Source organism: Onychomys torridus, chromosome 13 (assembly GCF_903995425.1).
Source record: "Onychomys torridus chromosome 13, mOncTor1.1, whole genome shotgun sequence".
NCBI lineage: Eukaryota > Metazoa > Chordata > Mammalia > Rodentia > Cricetidae > Onychomys > Onychomys torridus.
Genome location: NC_050455.1, coordinates 283,038 through 301,459, shown reverse-complemented (window position 1 = coordinate 301,459; position 18,422 = coordinate 283,038). Strand labels below are relative to the sequence as shown.

At 43.2% G+C, this 18,422-nt stretch overlaps 1 protein-coding gene and 1 pseudogene across 2 annotated transcripts in view; both read right to left on the bottom strand.

Annotated features, from left to right (window-relative positions):
- Nucleotides 1-4,897: 4,897 nt before the first annotated feature.
- The window catches only part of Colec12 (collectin subfamily member 12), a 177,951-nt gene continuing 164,426 nt past the window's right edge, over nt 4,898-18,422 (bottom strand). The window contains exons 6-10 of one of the 2 annotated variants that reach the window (XM_036205027.1): nt 17,833-18,312; nt 16,866-17,002; nt 15,642-15,751; nt 6,755-6,900; nt 4,898-5,468 (exon numbers count right to left, since the gene is read on the bottom strand). In XM_036205027.1, coding sequence (XP_036060920.1) covers nt 5,449-5,468; nt 6,755-6,900; nt 15,642-15,751; nt 16,866-17,002; nt 17,833-18,312 — 893 coding nt within the window. In that variant the 3' untranslated portion in view covers nt 4,898-5,448. The remainder of the gene's footprint in view (nt 5,469-6,754; nt 6,901-15,641; nt 15,752-16,865; nt 17,003-17,832; nt 18,313-18,422) is intronic. The other variant, XM_036205026.1, reaches the window with a different exon arrangement.
- On the bottom strand, nt 8,539-9,875 carry LOC118594630 (annotated as a pseudogene).

Sequence of the window (18,422 nt, the reverse complement as noted above, 5' to 3'; positions counted from 1 at the left end):
GATCTCCAAAAAAACTGAAGAAACAGTTCAGTGCCTCTGGCCAGTGGATCACTGACAGTCCAATATGGAAGTTGATACTACCCTTCTTAACCACCCTTCTCCTTTTCTTAATCCTGTTAAAATCACACCAGGCCTGGGCTGGAGAGATGACTCAGAGGTTAAGAGCACTGGCTGCTCTTCCAGAGGTCCTGAGTTCAATTCCCAGCAACAACATGGTGGCTCACAACCATCTGTAATGAGATCTGGCACCCTCTTCTGTATGCATAATAAATAAATAAGTCTTTAAAAAAATACAGGGGTTGGGGATTTAGCTCAGTGGTAGAGCGCTTGCGTAGCAAGCACAAGACCCTGGGTTTAATTCTCAGCTCTGGAAAAAAAAAATCACACCATGCCTTATAAACTTCTTGTCTAGATTTCTTCAGTCTAGAGTTATAAAGACTTTTCATGAGTTGCTATTATAGGATTACTAGACCCTAGCTATGATTGCAGAGGCCTACAACTCTAGATTATACTCTGATGGTGAAGTTCAACTTTGTCCCAAGGACTTCAACATCCCTATTCAGTAGGAAGTAGATAAATGATAACATCACCTCCTTTCCTGACCCCTGATCATTTATCAATAGTAAACAAAAAAGAGGGGAATGTAAGCCCCTCGAGGGTGCTTTACTTCCATGTTCTACCTCGCTGTGTTTTACTACAAAGTTCTGCCTCCAAGACTGGACTCAAGAATATTTCCTAGCCAAAATCCTTCCTGCCCCAAGGGTAGGACAATTCATAGGCCCTTCCCCTGAGGACCTCCAATCACCAGGCTCCACCCACAGAACACCCTAACTGCCCTAATGGCTGGACCCAGCCACCACCCTACAGAGTAAAAAGACCAAGCTCAGGACTTGAAATCCCACCAATCCCCACCCTTGACTCCCCCCTCCCCACAATAAATGCTATATAAACTCTGTCTTCTGCTCAGTTCTCTGCTGCTTCTCGCCTGAGCAGAGGCATTGATCCTCCTGGGTTCTTCTCTCTCAATAACTCTCCTGTGTGAGGTTTGTTGTGTGATGTGACTTTGTGATACCTTTCTTCCCAGAGCTGTGACACAATTACAGCAGCAGAAAAGTAACTAGTATGCCCTCTGATTTTTTTTTTTTAAATGCAGTATGGCTTTGATTTTGACATATCTTGATTAGCCCTACAAATCAACAGGATTCATATCTGGATTTAACCAACCATAAATGGAAACACAATTTGAGAAAAAGAGTTTATCTTCTTAACATATTCAGACTTAAAATTACTCTCCAAACAGTATAGCAATGATTTAAATAGCATTAGGTTTTATAAGCAATTTAGAAATGACTGAAAATATACAAAAGGCTATGCATAAATTGTACACAAACACTCTGCTATCTTATAAAACTAGAGTACCCTATGATTTTGAAATCCATGGGGTAGGGGGAGGTGCTTTGGAGCCAATACTCTATGGATACTGAGGGATGACTTTACATATAAAACTGACTATTGGTAACACGAGTTTCTTCATTTCTTTTGCTTGTCTTTGCTCACCCTTTGGATCTTTTAAGATTGCATAACTTCACAGTCATATTTACCTTCCTTTTTACTTGATGACTCTTTTAGACTTTTCATTAGTGATGGTGTCTTCTTTTGTACCCAGAGCAGACAGTGCAAACTTTTGGCATGGATATGAATTGTCCTACCCTTGGGGCAGGAAGGATTTTGGCTAGGAAATATTCTTGAGTCCAGTCTTGGAGGCAGAACTTTGTAGTAAAACACAGCGAGGTAGAACATGGAAGTAAAGCAGCATGGTATAGGGCAGAAGGGTTATGGGTCAACTGTTCAGTTTTATGTGAGGGAGACTGGGTTGTAGACAAAGAAACACTGTAGAGTTGGGAACCAGGTTGCACAGAGGGCCCCTGCACATGTGCCCTACAGGTATCTTGGATCCATGAGATATTTTGAAACTGGAGGACAATTCATCTGATACCTGAACTTTGGTTTAGATACTCAAGGACAGAGAACCTAGTCAGATTCAGTTTTGAAAAGAGCTGTGATAAGATCGTGTTTGATGAGTAGGTCTTTAACTTGAATCCATTTCTAAGTCAGCATGACAGAAGAGCTAATGTATGTGCAAGTGGGACACAACTGCCATTATTGCTTTTAATATTTTTAGTATTTTACCTTTTTTTCCCCACGGGACAGGGTTTCTCTGTGTAGCTTTGCACCTTTCCTGGATCTCGCTCGGTAGACCAGGCTGGCCTCGATCTCACAAAGATCCACCTGCCTCTGCTTCCCGAGTGCTGGGATTAAAGGCGTGCACCACCACCGCCCAACTAGTATTTTACTATTTTAAAATACCATTGTTGGCTTTTTAAAAACCAATATACAAAGCAATGGTTTCATTGCAGCATTTTCTTACATATTTCTTTTTGGTCCTCTTCTACTTTCCTGCATCCTTCCTTCCCCAGCCCCTTCGCTTCTTGTCATGTATTCTATTACCCTTTTCCCTTCTCCTCAACCCTCCTTTAAGACTTATCCCTCCTCCTTAGTCCCTTCCTAGTTTAATGGCCTACACACACACACACACACACACACACACACAAATTAAAGTTGAGGATCCATTGTGTTGTGGTTTACATGTAAAGATTTTCCTACAAGCTTGTCTGTTTGAATGTTTGGTTCCCTTTTGATATTGCTGTTTTAGAAGGTTCTCAAACCTTTGGGAGTTGGAGCCTCACTGGAGGATGTGGATGACTGAGAACTTTGACTGTAGGTACATTGGGACCAGCTGCCTCATATTCCTGATGTCATGTCTTCCTCTTCATGAGAAACTGTAGTCCCTAAAACTGTGAGCCAAAGTCAACCCTTCCTTGAATGCATCTTGTTGGATATTCTGCAATAGCAACAGGAACAGTAACTAATACAGCGTGTTAAGCACATACTATTTCTGCCTGACTCTGGGCTACTTTGTTTAACATAATTTTTCCATTTTCCTGCAAATGTCATCTTATTTATGGCTGTGCATATAATATTTTTCTTAGCCATTTATTGGTTGATGGGCATCTAGGTTGGGTCTTTTATTTTATTTTATTTTATTGTGAATAGCCTAGCACTAAACATGGTTGTGCAAGTATTTTTGTGGCAGGACTTGGGGGCTTTTAGATATTTACTCAGGAGTGGTACAGCTGGGTCATATGGCTGACTTCCTCATCCTCACCAACATTTGCTATCATCTGTTTCCTTGATGTTGGCCATTCAGCTTGGGATAGAATCTCAGTGATTTTTGTTTTCATTTTTCTGATGACTAAGGATGTTGAATACTTTAAAAAAAATGTTTATTGATCATTTGTGGTTTTTTTTTTTTTTTTTTTTTTTTTTTTTGAGAGCTGACTGTTCAGTTCATCAGCCCATTTACTGATGGGAAGATTTGAAGTTCCGTTTGTTTTGTATTTACCTTTTGCAGTTTTTAAGTATTCTAGATTTCAGACCCTGTCTGAAGCATGACTAGAGATTTTCCTTCACTCTGCAGGCCATCTCTTCACTCTGCTGATTATTTTCTCCAGTTTGCTTTTTTTGCTTTTTTATTTCATGTTTTTTTTTTTTTTTTTTTTTTTTTTTTTTTTCTGAGACAGGGTTTCTCTGTGTAGTTTTGCACCTTTCCTGGATCTCGCTCAGTAGACCCGGCTGGCCTCGAACTCACAAAGATCCGCCCGCCTCTGCCTCCCAAGTGCTGGGATTAAAGGCGTGCACGCCCCACTGCCCTATTTCAGGTATTCTTATGGGTCAATGTGGTTGTAACAGCTCAGAGTCATGAGTTACAGATGCTATCAGGGCTTTCCTAACAATGGCATTTTCCTCCTTGCAGTGCTGGGGATGAAGTGAGTCTTGTGTAGGCTATCTGCCATTAGAGCTACATCCCTGCTCCAGTAGACAAACCTTAATTAACACCTGAAAAACAGGAAGTGCATAGAGTTTAGTCTGTAAATATTTGTGAATATGAAGACTTCTTAGAGTCCAGTGCCTGTCTTCCATCTCAGACCTCAGCAATTTAGGCTTAGGTAACACTGGGGGCTGGCAGCTTGTCTAACCCACACAGAGAGGATAGCAAGGCACACAGACAGGTACTTAAGGTGTTTTCCCAGGCCATGAAAACTGAATGGTTTTAGGTATACAACATTAGTATTAGGCATGGGGCCATGGGTGTGAAATTATACTCTGTGTATGTTCTACCATTTACCTGGGTTTGTAGGAATAGCACCTAGGAAGACCTGCGGGAGGTGAGAATGATAGTAGTTGGATGGGGTTCCAGTTCCCACTCAAGCATCTCCACAATGGACTCTGGAGTGGCAAGACAAGGGGAGCGAGAAGTTTCATGTTCACAGGGGAAGCTTCTTTGCCAGGTTCAACAAACTGCGGTAAGTTTATTTTTGCATTTCATTCAGCATATATATTAGTTATATTTTTGGAACATAACCCAACATAAGAAAAACAGACTCTGCAAGTGGCATATAGCTGGTTTCTGTCTTGTAAACATCACTGCCTTTGACTGAGGTGGTGCCATAACCTTATGCCTGCTCATAAGGTGGGTCTGACACTGAGCCTGTTCACACATAAGCCATAAACCAGGACCTTCCAGATGTCCAGATTCAGGTGCTCTGTCCTTCCTGACAGATGTTTTTCCATCACCCCTGCTCCACAAAAAAAGAACAAAAGCACATCCTGAGTCAACACGTCACAGGCAGTGGCTGGTGCTGGGCTCACAGCACAGCCCATTTGAATGAGCCATCATGATGTTCTCAGGCTTGAGCTCTAGCACCAAAATGTGCAAAGGTATTTCTAGATGCTTCATGTGATTCACTGTTCTAAAGAAATGACACATACACACAGCTGGACAGATGAAATCTGAAGAGAAACTTCATGAAATTTTATTAGTACCATTATTGTATTCTTTGGCTTTATGTATTATTATATAGGCAAAATTAAAAAAGGAAAATGATTGTAAAAGGCAAATATTTTGTACAAAAATACAGCATTTTAAAAGCTCTTTAAGTATATTTCATATTATTACTAATAGGTGGTCTATATATCTGTACGTTTGCATATTCTTCCTACATTTGGAATTTAGAAATGTACTGTTTACACAGAGCCTGTAACTCAACAACCAATGATAGTCCTTTTCTGATTGGAGCATTCCACATTCAGGAAGGTACAATTTTCATAAAATGTATGGTTAATGGCTGAGAAAATCTATGTGATTCAGTCCATTTGCACATTGGAAATCAATATATCAACGTGGGGGAGCATTTTCGCTCCCTAATCCTTGGGTCACAGTGCAGTAGTGTGTCCATTTGTTTTCAATGCTTTCCCCATCCAATCTGGTGAGAAAGAAAGATGTCAGAGGCATCTGAAAACACGTTCCTGCCATTAAGTCACACTGTGTTATAATGTAGATGATGGTACTAGGAGAGAAAAATAAGGATGGGCATTAGTTTTGATGAGGAATAAAGTTTTTTTAGAACTTACAACAGGAGGAATCTTTAGGAAAGAGTACAAAAGACATCATTCAAAGAAGAATGCTGGGAAGTTTTTCTTCAGATTAAGTAAAATTACATTTCATTTGATGGGCCAATTCTAGGGAATCCTGTTCCCTACTTAACTCCTTCATGAGCAAACAAGGCAAATATACAATGCCTGGTTGCCACCATCAATTGTAATTTCACGTTTAGCGATCTGCTTCTGCCCTCAGCTAACCAGACTGAGTGCTCCTTATTTGATTGAGATCCTTAGCATTACACTACTATTTGACACATCAAAAGTACTCAGTCACTATCTTGAATGTGTATGTGAATTTGTGTCCCAGTACTTCCAAAAATAATGTGAACAAAGTCTAGTTAGATTTTTCTTTATCACTAACAAAAGTAGTTTTATTGAATTCGAATTCACAAATCATGCAGATTATTGATGAAAATTTTTGCTTTGGTGGGCCTTAGTATATTTCTTTCTTTTCAATTTTAATTTTATTTATATAATGAGTATGAGTGTTTTGCCAGCATGTATGTCTGTGCACCACAGGCCTGGTGCCTGCCAAAGCCAGAAGAGGGTGTCAGGTCCACTGGAACTGAAGTTACAGATGCTTATGAGCCAACATGGGTGTGGGAACCAAACCAGGATCCTTTTGCAAGAGCAGCCAGTCCTCTTAACTGTTGAGCCATCTCTACAATTCCCTTAGTATATTTTCACAAGGTCTAAAGACTGCCATCATCTCCAAAAGAAACCCTACACTCTCAGTATTCCTTCCCCATGTCTTCCATCTGCCACTCTGTTTTAAAGAGGTCATACAGTAAATGAAGCCAAGGAGAATCTCTACAGAATTCTTTGACATAGCATGTTTAAGATATGTAGACTATGACCTTCCACTATAGTAGCACAAAGCCTGGCCTGTACTAAGTACTCAGTTAAGTACATGCAGATTGACTATTTGGCTGAATTGGCAGGATGTGGATGTCCACATGCCCCTCAAAACATACAGTGGAACCATATGTTAAAGAATAATTAACTGACAATATTATAAACTGATGAGTCATTGTTTTTCCACCAAGGGTGATAACCTACCCTGCTGCTAAGTATAAGAAGTGGCTTGGAAGATCAGTCCTGAGAGCCTGCATTCAGAGCAGACTTCTTGCCACCTCTCCCTTTTACAAGACCAGAGCCCTTCAGTTCCTCTGTAAGCTGTGAATCTGCTTACCTGCCTCCCTTTCTTTCTCACAAATGAAGTTATTGATTTCATCACACTGGAAGTCATTCCACTGCCCGGCATAAATCAGCCCAGCACAGTCTTCTCCTGGACCATGGCCGTTGCCCCAGTTATCTGGCTGTCCAGCTTTCCAGTTTCTTTTAACAAAACAGAAAAGGAGTGTTATCTGCACAGTATGCAGAGGTTTTCTTTGCTCAAGAACACCAGAGGATTATAAAAACACAAAACTCAAGCATGCTACTTGTTGTGGAGTGAAGATGCATCATTTGGAAAGCAGTGCACACTTTCACTTAGCTGTTTGCAGAGTAATATAAAGAGCAGCCTGTCCTTGCAGGCTCATTATCTCTGCTGTAATGAGGTCAACCTCATTATTACATTGTGGAAGGGATAAGTCCTTTGACACAGTTGGGTGAATGGCTTTCAACTGTGTCTAGCAATGTGGACTAGTTGTGCATGATAATATGCACTCTTGGGATATCTCACACAAATATATATATATATATATATATATATATACACACACATATGTTCTTATGAGAATATACAAGGATCCATGGGCACTGGCTTGTCTTGTCTCTAACATGTCAAAAGGTCAGGAAGAGAGAGTGAGAGCACCTTAATGCACATTTACAGAAACCCACAATCACAAACAACTGGCTGTGGCTCTGGTCCACCTGCACTTGGCTGACAGCTTCAGAAAACAGTAATTTAATATTACTGAAACGACACAAACATTTCTCTACTTCTTTTGGGAAAGAGCTTTTATTTTTATTTATGAGAGAGCAAGAGTGAGAGAGACAGAGAGGGAATACATGAGAGAGCATACACGTGTGCTATTGTATGTGTGGAGGTCAGAGGACAACTTGAGATAATCAATTCTCTTCTTCCAACATGTAGGTCCTAGAATCAAACTCAGGTCATCAGGCTTGGTGGCTGATGCCTTTACTCACTGAGCCATCTCTCTAGCCCAGGAAAAAGGATTTTTATTTATTTTGAGACAGTGATTAGTCCTGGCTGTCTTCAATTCACAGAACTCTGCCTGCCTTTCCTCTTAAATGCTGTGGTTAAAGGTGTGTACCACCATGCCTGACTAGAAGAGGATACTACTACTGCTGCTGCTGCTGCTACTACTACTACTTCTTCTTATTATTATTAATTATTATTATTATTATTATTATTATTATTATTATTATTATTATTATTTTATTATTAAAGACAGAGTCTCTCTATTTAGTCCTGGAGCTCACTATGTAGATCAGGCTGTCCTCAAACTCATAGAGATCCATCTGCCTCTGCCTCCTAAAAGTGCCACCATGCCCAGCTGGAAAGAGGATTCTTAAAAACAAGTTTTGCGAGGTCCCCCCTCCCAGGGTGTGTGTGGAGGGGTCAGGCAGTCCTGAGAATTGAACTAAGACATTTGTGCATGCTAGGTGAGCGCTCCACCACTGCCTATGTCCACACCAAGCCCTCTTTTTTACTTTTTTATTTTGAGACAAGTTTTCACTAAATTGCCCAGGCTGGCCTTGAATTCATTCTGTAGGTCAGGCTAGCCTTTAACTTGTGGTCATCCTGCCTCAGCCTCCTGGACAGCTGGGATTCCAAGCTTGAGCAAATTTTCTTTAGGGTGAATTCACTTGAGGCCCCTTAACTTGGGTGCTGCTGCCTGTTTCCATGCAGTGAATTAGTTATGACTCCAGACTACTCCAGAAGGCTCTTTTTTTTATAAATTTTATTTTAAAGGTTTTATTATTTATTATTATTATTATTAGCACAGAAGGCATGTGTGGAGGTCAGAAAACAACTTGCAGGAGTCAGGTCTGGATTTCTACCACGTGGATCCCGGGAATCAAAGCCAGGCCATCATAAGGCCCCTTAACCTCTGAGTCACCTTGCCAGCCCCCAACTGTTTAGAAAGTTTATAAAGAGAAAACCTGCAGTTCTCAGGTCTTTGAATCTGTCCCTGTCCCTGAAGTAAGTATGCTATTCAAGGGGAACTGAGGACCAGAGAGGTTGTCACACACCAAAGTTAATGACTGGCTTCCAGTACTTGGACCTTTTTTTATCTGGGCTGGGCTTAGAAGCCTGTGTAGGCCAGGGGGTGATCGTCATCTCTCCATTGGGTAAGAAGGTCACTGACCACTCCATCCTGGGACTCAGCTGGCCCGACTCCAGGCTGGCTCGAAGGCAGTGCTGCCGTCCCAAGCCTGGGGCATCTGGCTGCAGCCAGCACCGTGCAGGAAAATACCGCTGAAGCAATGTCAGATATGGTGCATCACCGTCTCCTTTTTGGGTCTCAAGGGCCACCACAAGCCCACAGCTGCCACTGGCTCCAAGACGGCGGCTAAAGTGGGCAGCAGTATCCAGAAGCAATGCAGCCACGTAGGCGGCCTCCTGGGCCCCCGAATCCTCTGTTAGGTATTCTTCCAGGCCGTCCAACAGCAGAAGGGATGGCGCAGGCCCTGGGGCCTCGTGGGCAGAGGCTAGCAGCTGGAGAAGCTCTGGAACTGAGGATGGGTACTGGAATCGGACCTTCTGCCCTTTTGCAGCATGTATCACTGCCCAAGACTATTTAAGGAAAGGTTCTTTTTTCCTTTGATACAGGGTCTCATGTAACCCATGAAAAGTCATTAGAGAGAGGGAGAAGGGAGAGGGGGAAGAGAGGGGAAGGGGGGGAAGAAAGGGGGAGGGGAGGGAAAGGGGAGAGAGAGGGGGAGGGGGAAGAGAGGAGGAGGGGAGGGAAGGAGGAAGAGAGGTGGAGGGGAAGAGAGAGGAAGGGGGAAAGAGGGGGAGGAGAAGGGGGAGATAGAGGGGGAGGGGAGAGAAGGGGGAGAGGGGAGAGAGGGGGAGGGGAGGGAAGGGGGAAGGAGAAAGGTAAAGACAGCGCGTGTGCGTGTGTGCTCCCACAAGAAACCGACTCCACTTTTCCAGAAGGCTCTTTTTAAGAGGCAAATTCATGCATAAAGGCTTGTGGTTTCTGCTTGAGACAAAGTGACTTCTTAGAAAGGGTCCCCTGAAACATCTGTAGTGACAGTACTTCCAGCAACTACTCATAACCCACTAGACGTAGAGTATCTGAGGGCAACTGGAGGTGAGAGCTCATATAGCCTTCCATCTTTTGAGAAAGAGATCATCAAAGTCAGAAAGCAGTGAGAAAGAAGAGATAATTATAGTCAAATACTAGGGCAGCAAAACAGAGTGATACTCAACTAATCCTAAATGTGTATTTGGGGGTTTGAAAAAATAGTGACCCCAGTTAAATCTAATGATGCAAAGATAAATTAGAAGGAACCATCTACCCATGAGGGGAAAGTACAAGTAAGAATTAGAAAACATTCACTCACTTCCCTGATACTCACATAGAATGTACTATGGGTTAGGTATAAGTTAAGCCATGGTAACACAGAAGCACAGAACAAAGTCCCAGTTCTCATGGAACTTACATAACAGACTTGAAGATGAATTAAAACTTTCACACTATCAGTGGTGCCCAGAAAGATGGATTGGGAAGAAAAGGAGCTTCCTTTCATGGATGCTTTCTTATATGTTCCTGTCTACCTTGTAGGCCACCTCTGTAAAGGTCAGTGATACCCAAGTAGTTTGTTCTCTTTAACATACATTTTGTTCATGTCTACCAGTAATGGTGAAAGGGAACGATTCTGATTTGTATTTATATAATTTGATCTGATTCCCAAATGTAAAATGTATTTGATATTCTTGATTTTTCAGTTAATTGTAAAAACTGTATGTGTACACACATCTACACATACATCCACACCCACATATATATGTGTATGGTTTATTTGGATTCAGAGGACCAGCTTAATATGATTTTCTTGTACTTTCTTTTAAGTAATTTAAAGTCATAATTAAACAGAAAGAGAGCCTTTCTCAGTTGGGTTCCTCAAATCACCAGAATTCTTTATATAGAGTTCTCAAGGATTTCATTATGACTAAAGGCAGCACAAATTCTGCAGTGTAAAGGCACCTGAGATAGCCAGCATAGGTGGGAGGCAGGCCTGTAGAATGAGAGCCTGGGTCTCAAAGCTTCTCTGGAGAAGCTCAAATCCCATGGAGCAAGCTATGGCAAAACCCTCAGTTTGTATGTTTGTTACAGAGAACAAAGCATGTCAGATAATCAGAACGTATATGTAATATTCTGGAATGCTAGTTTAAACAGTGCCTTGATTGCATTCACAGGTAGACTCTGGAAGTAATAACTTGAGCTTGGCCATATTATAACACATATGACACATTAACACAGATGCTTCTAAGCACCCTTGGGATCTTGGGAATACTTGCACAGACAGCTGTAGTGATTTGCACACACACAAATTATGAATTTGGGGAGTAGAGCATCCCAGGATTTGGGGCTTGTCCTAATGACATCAGAGTGAATGTTCTGTCTTGGGAAAAGCTCCTTCCAAGATTAACCAAGACTGCAGCCAAGAAGTGCCTGCTTGTGAGGGACAGGCTTCCAAACAGGAAATGTCTCTTGCAGCAAGATGTTCTCCTACTATAAGGGCCCCTGATGTGGAAGATTCCTCTCTTGTGGCCTGGGCCAGTGCCACCCTGGCAGGAACACGAAGTGTTGACTAGCATGAGCTGTTGCTGAAGAAGTAGAAACTGAAGAGTCCCTTCTGACACCCACTGCTCTATGGCTTACTACTATAAAACTACAACATGGAGTTATATAACTGGATAGGACAGTAGCCCATTTTATCTTTGTAACATAAAAATAAAAGCAATTACTTGAAAATGTTATCACATTTCTACCAAATGGCATTTGGTAGAGGAGAGAGAGGAAAAGGAAAGACAGTGGTTTTTGGCAGACTTACGAGGCAACTGTGAGCAGAGTGGGCATGAGGGCTTACTGTTCTAAGATGGGCAGAGCCTCAGCTTGTTAACAGTGACAGCTGGCCAAGTGGCATGCCTGCAATCACTCCACTAAGAATTAAAGCCCCTGGTCTCACTAATCATTTTTGTTGATTCCTATGTTGCTCCCTTCCTATTTTTTCTGTTCCTTTCCTTTAACTTAGCCATGTGTGGAGCTGAAGGGCCCGCTTAGGGTTTTGTACACACCCTGCTATTTATTTTCAGATTAATTTCTTCTTCTTTTTGTACCCACGTAAAGTGGAAGCTTAGGTCACCGCTTTCCTATCCTTAAGAAAATGTAGGGTCAAGCGTGGTGGCACACACCTTTAATCCCAACACTTGGGAGATAGAAGCAGATGGATCTCTGTGCATTTGAGGCCAGGCTGGTCTACATATAAAGTTCTGGAACAGCCAGAGCTACATCAAGAGACACTGTCTCAAAATAAAAAAACAACAAAAAGCAAATGTTTGAAGGTTGTAAATGTCCAAAATACTACTTTAGCTGCAGCTCATAAATTTTGATATGTTCTTATTGTTTAAAAACATTTTTAGATTTTCTTTGTAATTATTTTCTCTTTGGTCTATGGATAATATCAAGCATGGTCAGTGTAGTCTCTTTATTGCTCTATTTCATTTAATTTCCAAATACTTTATAGACCTTTTGTTATCTACTTGTTTGGGGCTACAGAACATAGTCTCTACAACCCCAGTTCTCTTGAACTTATTGATATTATTTTGTGGCCCACCGTGTAGTTTATCACAAGGATAACACCTCTCATTCATACTCCATGCTCCAGCCACCACTTCCCTGTGGACACCTCAGGATAATGTAGAGACTGTTATCATGTAAAATCTCGGCAATCTACACTGTCCTCCAGTATTTGTGTGAAATCACATTGGTGTGTAGGTAGACTTATGGCAACAAGGACCTGGCCATAGCCCCATCCTAGGACATTTTACGAGCTCTTTTCTTCTAGCTGGTCCTGATCTCCTTCAGTATAGTAACCGTGAAAGGCTCCAAGGACAATAAACCTGAGTTCAGGTCTCAATGTGCCCTCAGCACCTGGCATCTCTTCTCTGTTAGTGCTGCTTTTCATGCATGAGTTCCAGCCCTGTCTCCCTGAACAGAGTGAAGCAGAGGAGAGGAGAGGTCTCTCCTTGAACACTGGTTCCTCTTTTACAATAATCACATAATCCTTGAATAATTTCAAAGGGACATGTCCATGTGCTTTGGAGGAAAAGGATAAAAGGAGAGCTGTGCACTAATTCCTGTGGTTGGGCAAGGCCTGGGATGGCACCAGAGCCACTGGCTTTTGGTACTGGAAAGGTTTAGATGACTAGCAGGAATCCTTCCTTCATCTGGTCCTGGGCTGTTCTCTGCTGGGAAGCTATGATGGCCACGTGAACCTCCATTTGTTAGTCTGCTCAGTTTACCCATTTCTTCTTAAGTCTTAGCAACTTGTTTGTTTCTAGACATGTGTTCATTCTTCGGCTTTTGGTTTATTGGTGTATAGTTGTTCATACTAACTGTTCACAATGGTCTCTGGTGACTGTGGATCTGGAAACCACTGCTGGTGGGAGGAAGGGGAAGTGGGATGGATGGTCCCATGCTTGAAGGCCTCAGAATCAAAGAAGAGGAGGGCAAAGGGAATCTGAGCATCTGGAAAAGCATTTATATAAAGCTAGGAGACCCTGAGATGCTGAAGCCTGTTTCCATTCACCTCCCACCCCCTGCCTTTTTTTTTTTTTTTTTTGAGACATGGTTTCTCTGTGTAACAGCTCTGGCTGTCCTGGAACTCGATTTGTAGACCAGGTTGGTCTTGAACTCACAGAGATCCACTTGCCTCTGCCTCCTGAGTGCTAAGATTAAAGGTGTGCGCCACCACCATCTGGCAAGCCTGTTTCTATTCCTAAGCTATGACAGGGAATATTCTCGTAAGATGCTATGTGTGGATCTCTAACTAAGATCCTGCACACTGTACAAATTCTAGGGAGTAATATTCCCCAACTCAGTAGCATTTCACTGTGGTAGCAATCGTGATTATGACAACAGTAGCAATAACACCAACATCCACAGGCAGTATTTCTCTAGTGCTCCCAGGTGTCAAGCTCTATATCAAATCTACTCTCTCTCTGCGTGTGTGTGTGTGTGTGTGTGTGTGTGTGTGTGTGTGTGTGTGTTAGGAAACCACACTTAAGAAGTATTAACATAGCCCCTTTGTCAAGTTCATTTTACACATGGGGACATGGAGATTTCATGTGACTGAGGTAACTCATAGGGTGTCAGGTCCAGGCCTGAACCCAGTGCTCACTCTGTACTCCTGCCCCTGGATGGTACCTCTTTCTCTAGTTTGTGCAGTGTTTATTATTATATGTCAAACTAAGTCTTCAGTCATTGAGCTCTCATATAATGTCTGCCTAATTTATTCTTCCTTTTAGAATTTGATCCTGGGGAGTTTTCTATGTATATATATTCCTTTGGGTAGAAAAACGAGACACACAGTCTAAGTGGTGGCTAGTGCAGGAGCCTAAGCTTCCAGGAGGCTCCTAGGTGGCTGTGACTGGTGACAAAAATCCCAGTACTGTATGTGATGTCACCCCCCAGGGACCAGTGACCAATAGCAGGTGCTTTCTTCCCCAGGCACATAACTCTTTCTGGATCCCCGAGAAAGCAGCAAAGTGTCACCTTTGGGAGCTGGAGCACTTAGCAATATGCCAGCTCAGTAAATCCCACGTGAGCCAACAAAGTTTAAGACGGAGTCCTTAGTCAAGCGCAAACCTTTCTTTCTATTTATGAGAAAAGTGGGGGGATGGATTTTTCTTCTTCTTATCTCTCAACTCCTTTAAAAAGACATCCTGGCTCTCTTGACTGCCAAAGAAAGAGCTTTGCCTTTTTCTTTATTAACCTCTGCCTCTCATTCTTCCTTCAAGCCATCACAGCTCCTGATTTACACACACATCAACACCCACAGATGTATGGAGTCCTGCAGAGAGTATCCCTGCCATGCTGGGTGCTTCCCTGAGTCCCAGTGTCTCCCAGAGGCAGGCACAAGAGAGCAGATAGAGTACTTGGCAGGCAAGTGTACCTACTCAGCTTTGGGGCACACCTAAAATCCCTAAGTGCTCCACTTCAGAGTTTGTCCACATTTCCCACCTCTGGAAATGGCCTTCTGATTTTACCTACTTTCTCTCATCATGTGGAGAGTTTAAAAGTACAGAACTGTAAGGTGTAGTGATGCAGGTCTGACCTAGCACTTGGGTGCTGAAGGCAGAAGATTTTAAGTTCCAGGCCAGTGTGGATCATATATGTAGCGAAAACCTGCTCAGACCTGGCTGTTCCTGTACATATTTGAGACTCTCTGTCCACCACCTCAGCCCCCATGCAACTTCAGCTACCTAAAGTCTTACTTCAGGGCCTAGAGACTACCTCGGACTGGAAGCACCCCTCCCCCATGGCACAGCAGTTTCCTGTGATATGCTGCTATTTGCTTATCTTCTTTGTCTCCAGCAAACTGAAGGTCCCTCAGAGATGGCTATTCATAGGTTTTCCACTTTTTCTCCAGAAGAAGTAAGGCAAGATTTAAGAAAAAAGGTAAAATTTGAGTTGGAAGAACTTAGACATCTTTGAATCTGTAGAGGATGGTTACTCTTGGATCCTCTGTGCGGCACACTTGGTCTTCCTGTATAGAAGAGATTTACAACCTTGGAGTGTATAATCACATTTGGTTCAGAAGCCTAATCAAGGCTAGGATAGGACTGTCCCAGTCTTCAGAAATGTGTTTGGGTGGCTTTGTTATCCTTTCTCATAGTACTCAAAGTAACACTTTGGTCAGAAGTGCCCTACTTGACAGCATAGTGACGCCCACCATGCTTCCCTACTGGAAACAGGCAACTAGTCCCAGGAGCCTAGCCCTTGAGAGGATGAACTAGGATATAAGGTCATTAAGGTTAAAGTTGTAGGAAATCAGGAAAGAATGAACATGGTCTAGAAATTTCGAGAACTCACTTGTAGTCAACAGGCGTCCCATCCAGCCATCTCCACTCATTTTCTTGCTCAGAGTCTGTGAGACCAATCCAGTGGCTATCTCTTCCCACTGTCTGCTTTTTTATCCATTGCTGAAAAGGAAGCCAGGGAGGTTTGCTAATTATTAGCCCACACAAAGGAGGTCTTGTTTGTTTGGTAAAATTGACAAAACACATTTCTCAGAGTTTTTAATGGCCCTTGCCACCCATTTTGTATTGAGTTTGTTACGGGCACTGTTTCAGGGTCTTTGACCTTCTTGGCCAAGTTAACAAGTGACAGTAATGTTCTTCCTCGGAGTCCCTAAGATAACTGCTCTGTGTCCTGTTTCCCAGCAACTACCCATCCATGAGCCTCTACCACAACTGAGGTACCAAAGACAAGTCATTGGGCCCAGGCCTCTGACTGTTGCTTTTCATATGCTTCCTCAGTTACTACAAGATCAGATTCCAGGGTTGTGTCTGATGGAGATGGTTAGTGAGTGGCAACAAATGAACATTGTTGCCAGCTGGGTCTCAGCTCTGCTTTTACCTTTTCATTGTGAGAAGAAATCATTTAAACGTTGTGGGGCCTCAGTGTATCTTACCTGTGAAATGGGGGAACCAAAAGTAGTGGCACATGCCACTGAGAAGTAGATACAGGGAGATAGCAATAGGTTCTAGGCCAGTCTTGCTTACACTGCAAATTCCAGACCAGCTAGGATTACAGAGCAAGGCTTTGTTTAAAAAACCAAGGGGGAGGATGACAATTATAAAGTTTATATTGCAGGGTTGTTATAAGGTTTTTAAAAGAGGGCCTTACACACAACAGGGGCTTAATAAGGGGCCACTATTATTGTCACACATGGGCCCTTACCAACTCCTTTTGAACAAACAAACCTGGTATATGGCATCCCATCCCAAACCTACTGTGTTCATGCCTCTCTCTCTACATGTGTCTAGTGGTAACCTCCCTCCTCACATCTTTGCTGTGCTGCAATTCTCCAAAGAACCACCAGGAGGAGCTATACATCTGTAGGTTTAAGTATCATGATGATCCACATGCTCTAGTCCCTGGATAAAGTCCATGCCTGCAAACTGCAGCCTTCCTTGTTTATGAGACCATGAATTTTTGATCTCTTTGACTCCCTGGGAAGCATGCAATTTCCAGGTATAACTGATCTCTAAATTATAGTTTTCTCCAACCAAGTGTGCAGCTGACATACCATACCTGTTCCTCTCTTGAGTTTATGAAAACGAGATGTGACGATTTATCTTCACAGAAAAGCTTAGCATCCTCAAAAATTTCTTTCTCCACTGAGAAATAGTAGCATTTGTCTGTGAAGTTCTTCCAGTGAGGTGGACAGCCTAGGAATGCAAAGTTTTCAAATGTTGATTTAAAAAACACAAAGCACTCTGCATTTCCTCAGCTGTGTTTAAAATTCCAAAGGGACAGCGTCATGCTACCTGCATGTCAATGGAAGCCTGGTGTCTCTGGGTGGAACCTGGGTAGATGTTCACAAATGTGGGCTATAGAGTACACAGTTGTAAAAACCACACAACTTGGAAAAGAGTGACTGGGTCTTTGTTTTTCTGTACCTGGATCAGACTTTAGAAGGACAGAATGAAGTGGAATGGGCCCTGATAGTCACTGTCACTCTTGGATCAGTGGAAACCTGTAAACTAGTGCACACAAGTGTTCATAACCAAAGTTCGACTCAGGGACAAGCATGGGTAACCCACATGGCATGGTTCTTAACTACTGCAGAGTTTTGCAAAAGACTAATTGTCAAAGAGATGCAAAGGCACCACAGCACCTTCTTAAGCAAATCTGATTGTAGACATTGTCACAGAAACATCGTGCACACTGGGGGAGTGAACTAATGGACAGTCTGTTTCTAGGGAGAAAGGAGAAAGATGAGGAAAGATGGTCAGAGAGCAGTTAGTACAGGATACTGGAAGGAAGGGTTTGGGGTGCATGTGTCTTCTGAGGGCCTGGCTCACCTAAATGACTAGAGACCTGATATGTTTGGGCAGAAACACAGGGGTCCAAGTGATAGCAGTGAGCCATCAAGGGGGGACACACAGAGCCCCTGATGCTAAGTATAACTAGGGTACTCATGGAGGTTCGTTTAGCCAAGTGTACACATTGCCCTGTTTCTCCCCAAGTCTGGCTGAAAAGGGCCATTTGGACTTACCATTGGTCTCTGATGGCTCGTTCTGCAGAGCCAAGGGCTCCATTGCTCCTGAAGGGCCTGGGGGGCCAGGTAGCCCCTTGGGCCCAGGCATGCCTGGCACCCCTGGCAAGCCTGGTAGCCCCCGAGGTCCAGGTACGCCAGGCTCACCCACGGTACCCTGTAGTCCTTGGAAGCCAGGAGGGCCCTGGGGGCCAGGGAGTCCATCCTTGCCTGGTGGGCCTGGTGGACCTGGGTCCCCATTAGGCCCTTGAGGGCCAGGCTTCCCTGGGGACCCACGGGATCCTTTGGGGCCCTGTGAGCCTTTGGATCCTTTGCTTCCACGCTCTCCAGGGGGGCCTACTGGTCCAATTGGGCCTCTCTCACCCGCAGGGCCAGGTGGACCAGGCTCTCCCTTCTCTCCTTTCTGTCCCTTGTTGCCAGATGGACCAGGTGGTCCCTGAGATCCTCTGTCACCTTTTGGACCCCTGGGTCCAGGAGGACCTAAAACATAAAAACATATATATAAAGTCTGTTGTGAGGGTGTATCTGCTTATATAGCCCACAATTAAAAAAAAATCTAATACACAAACACAGACATTCAGGAGTACTTA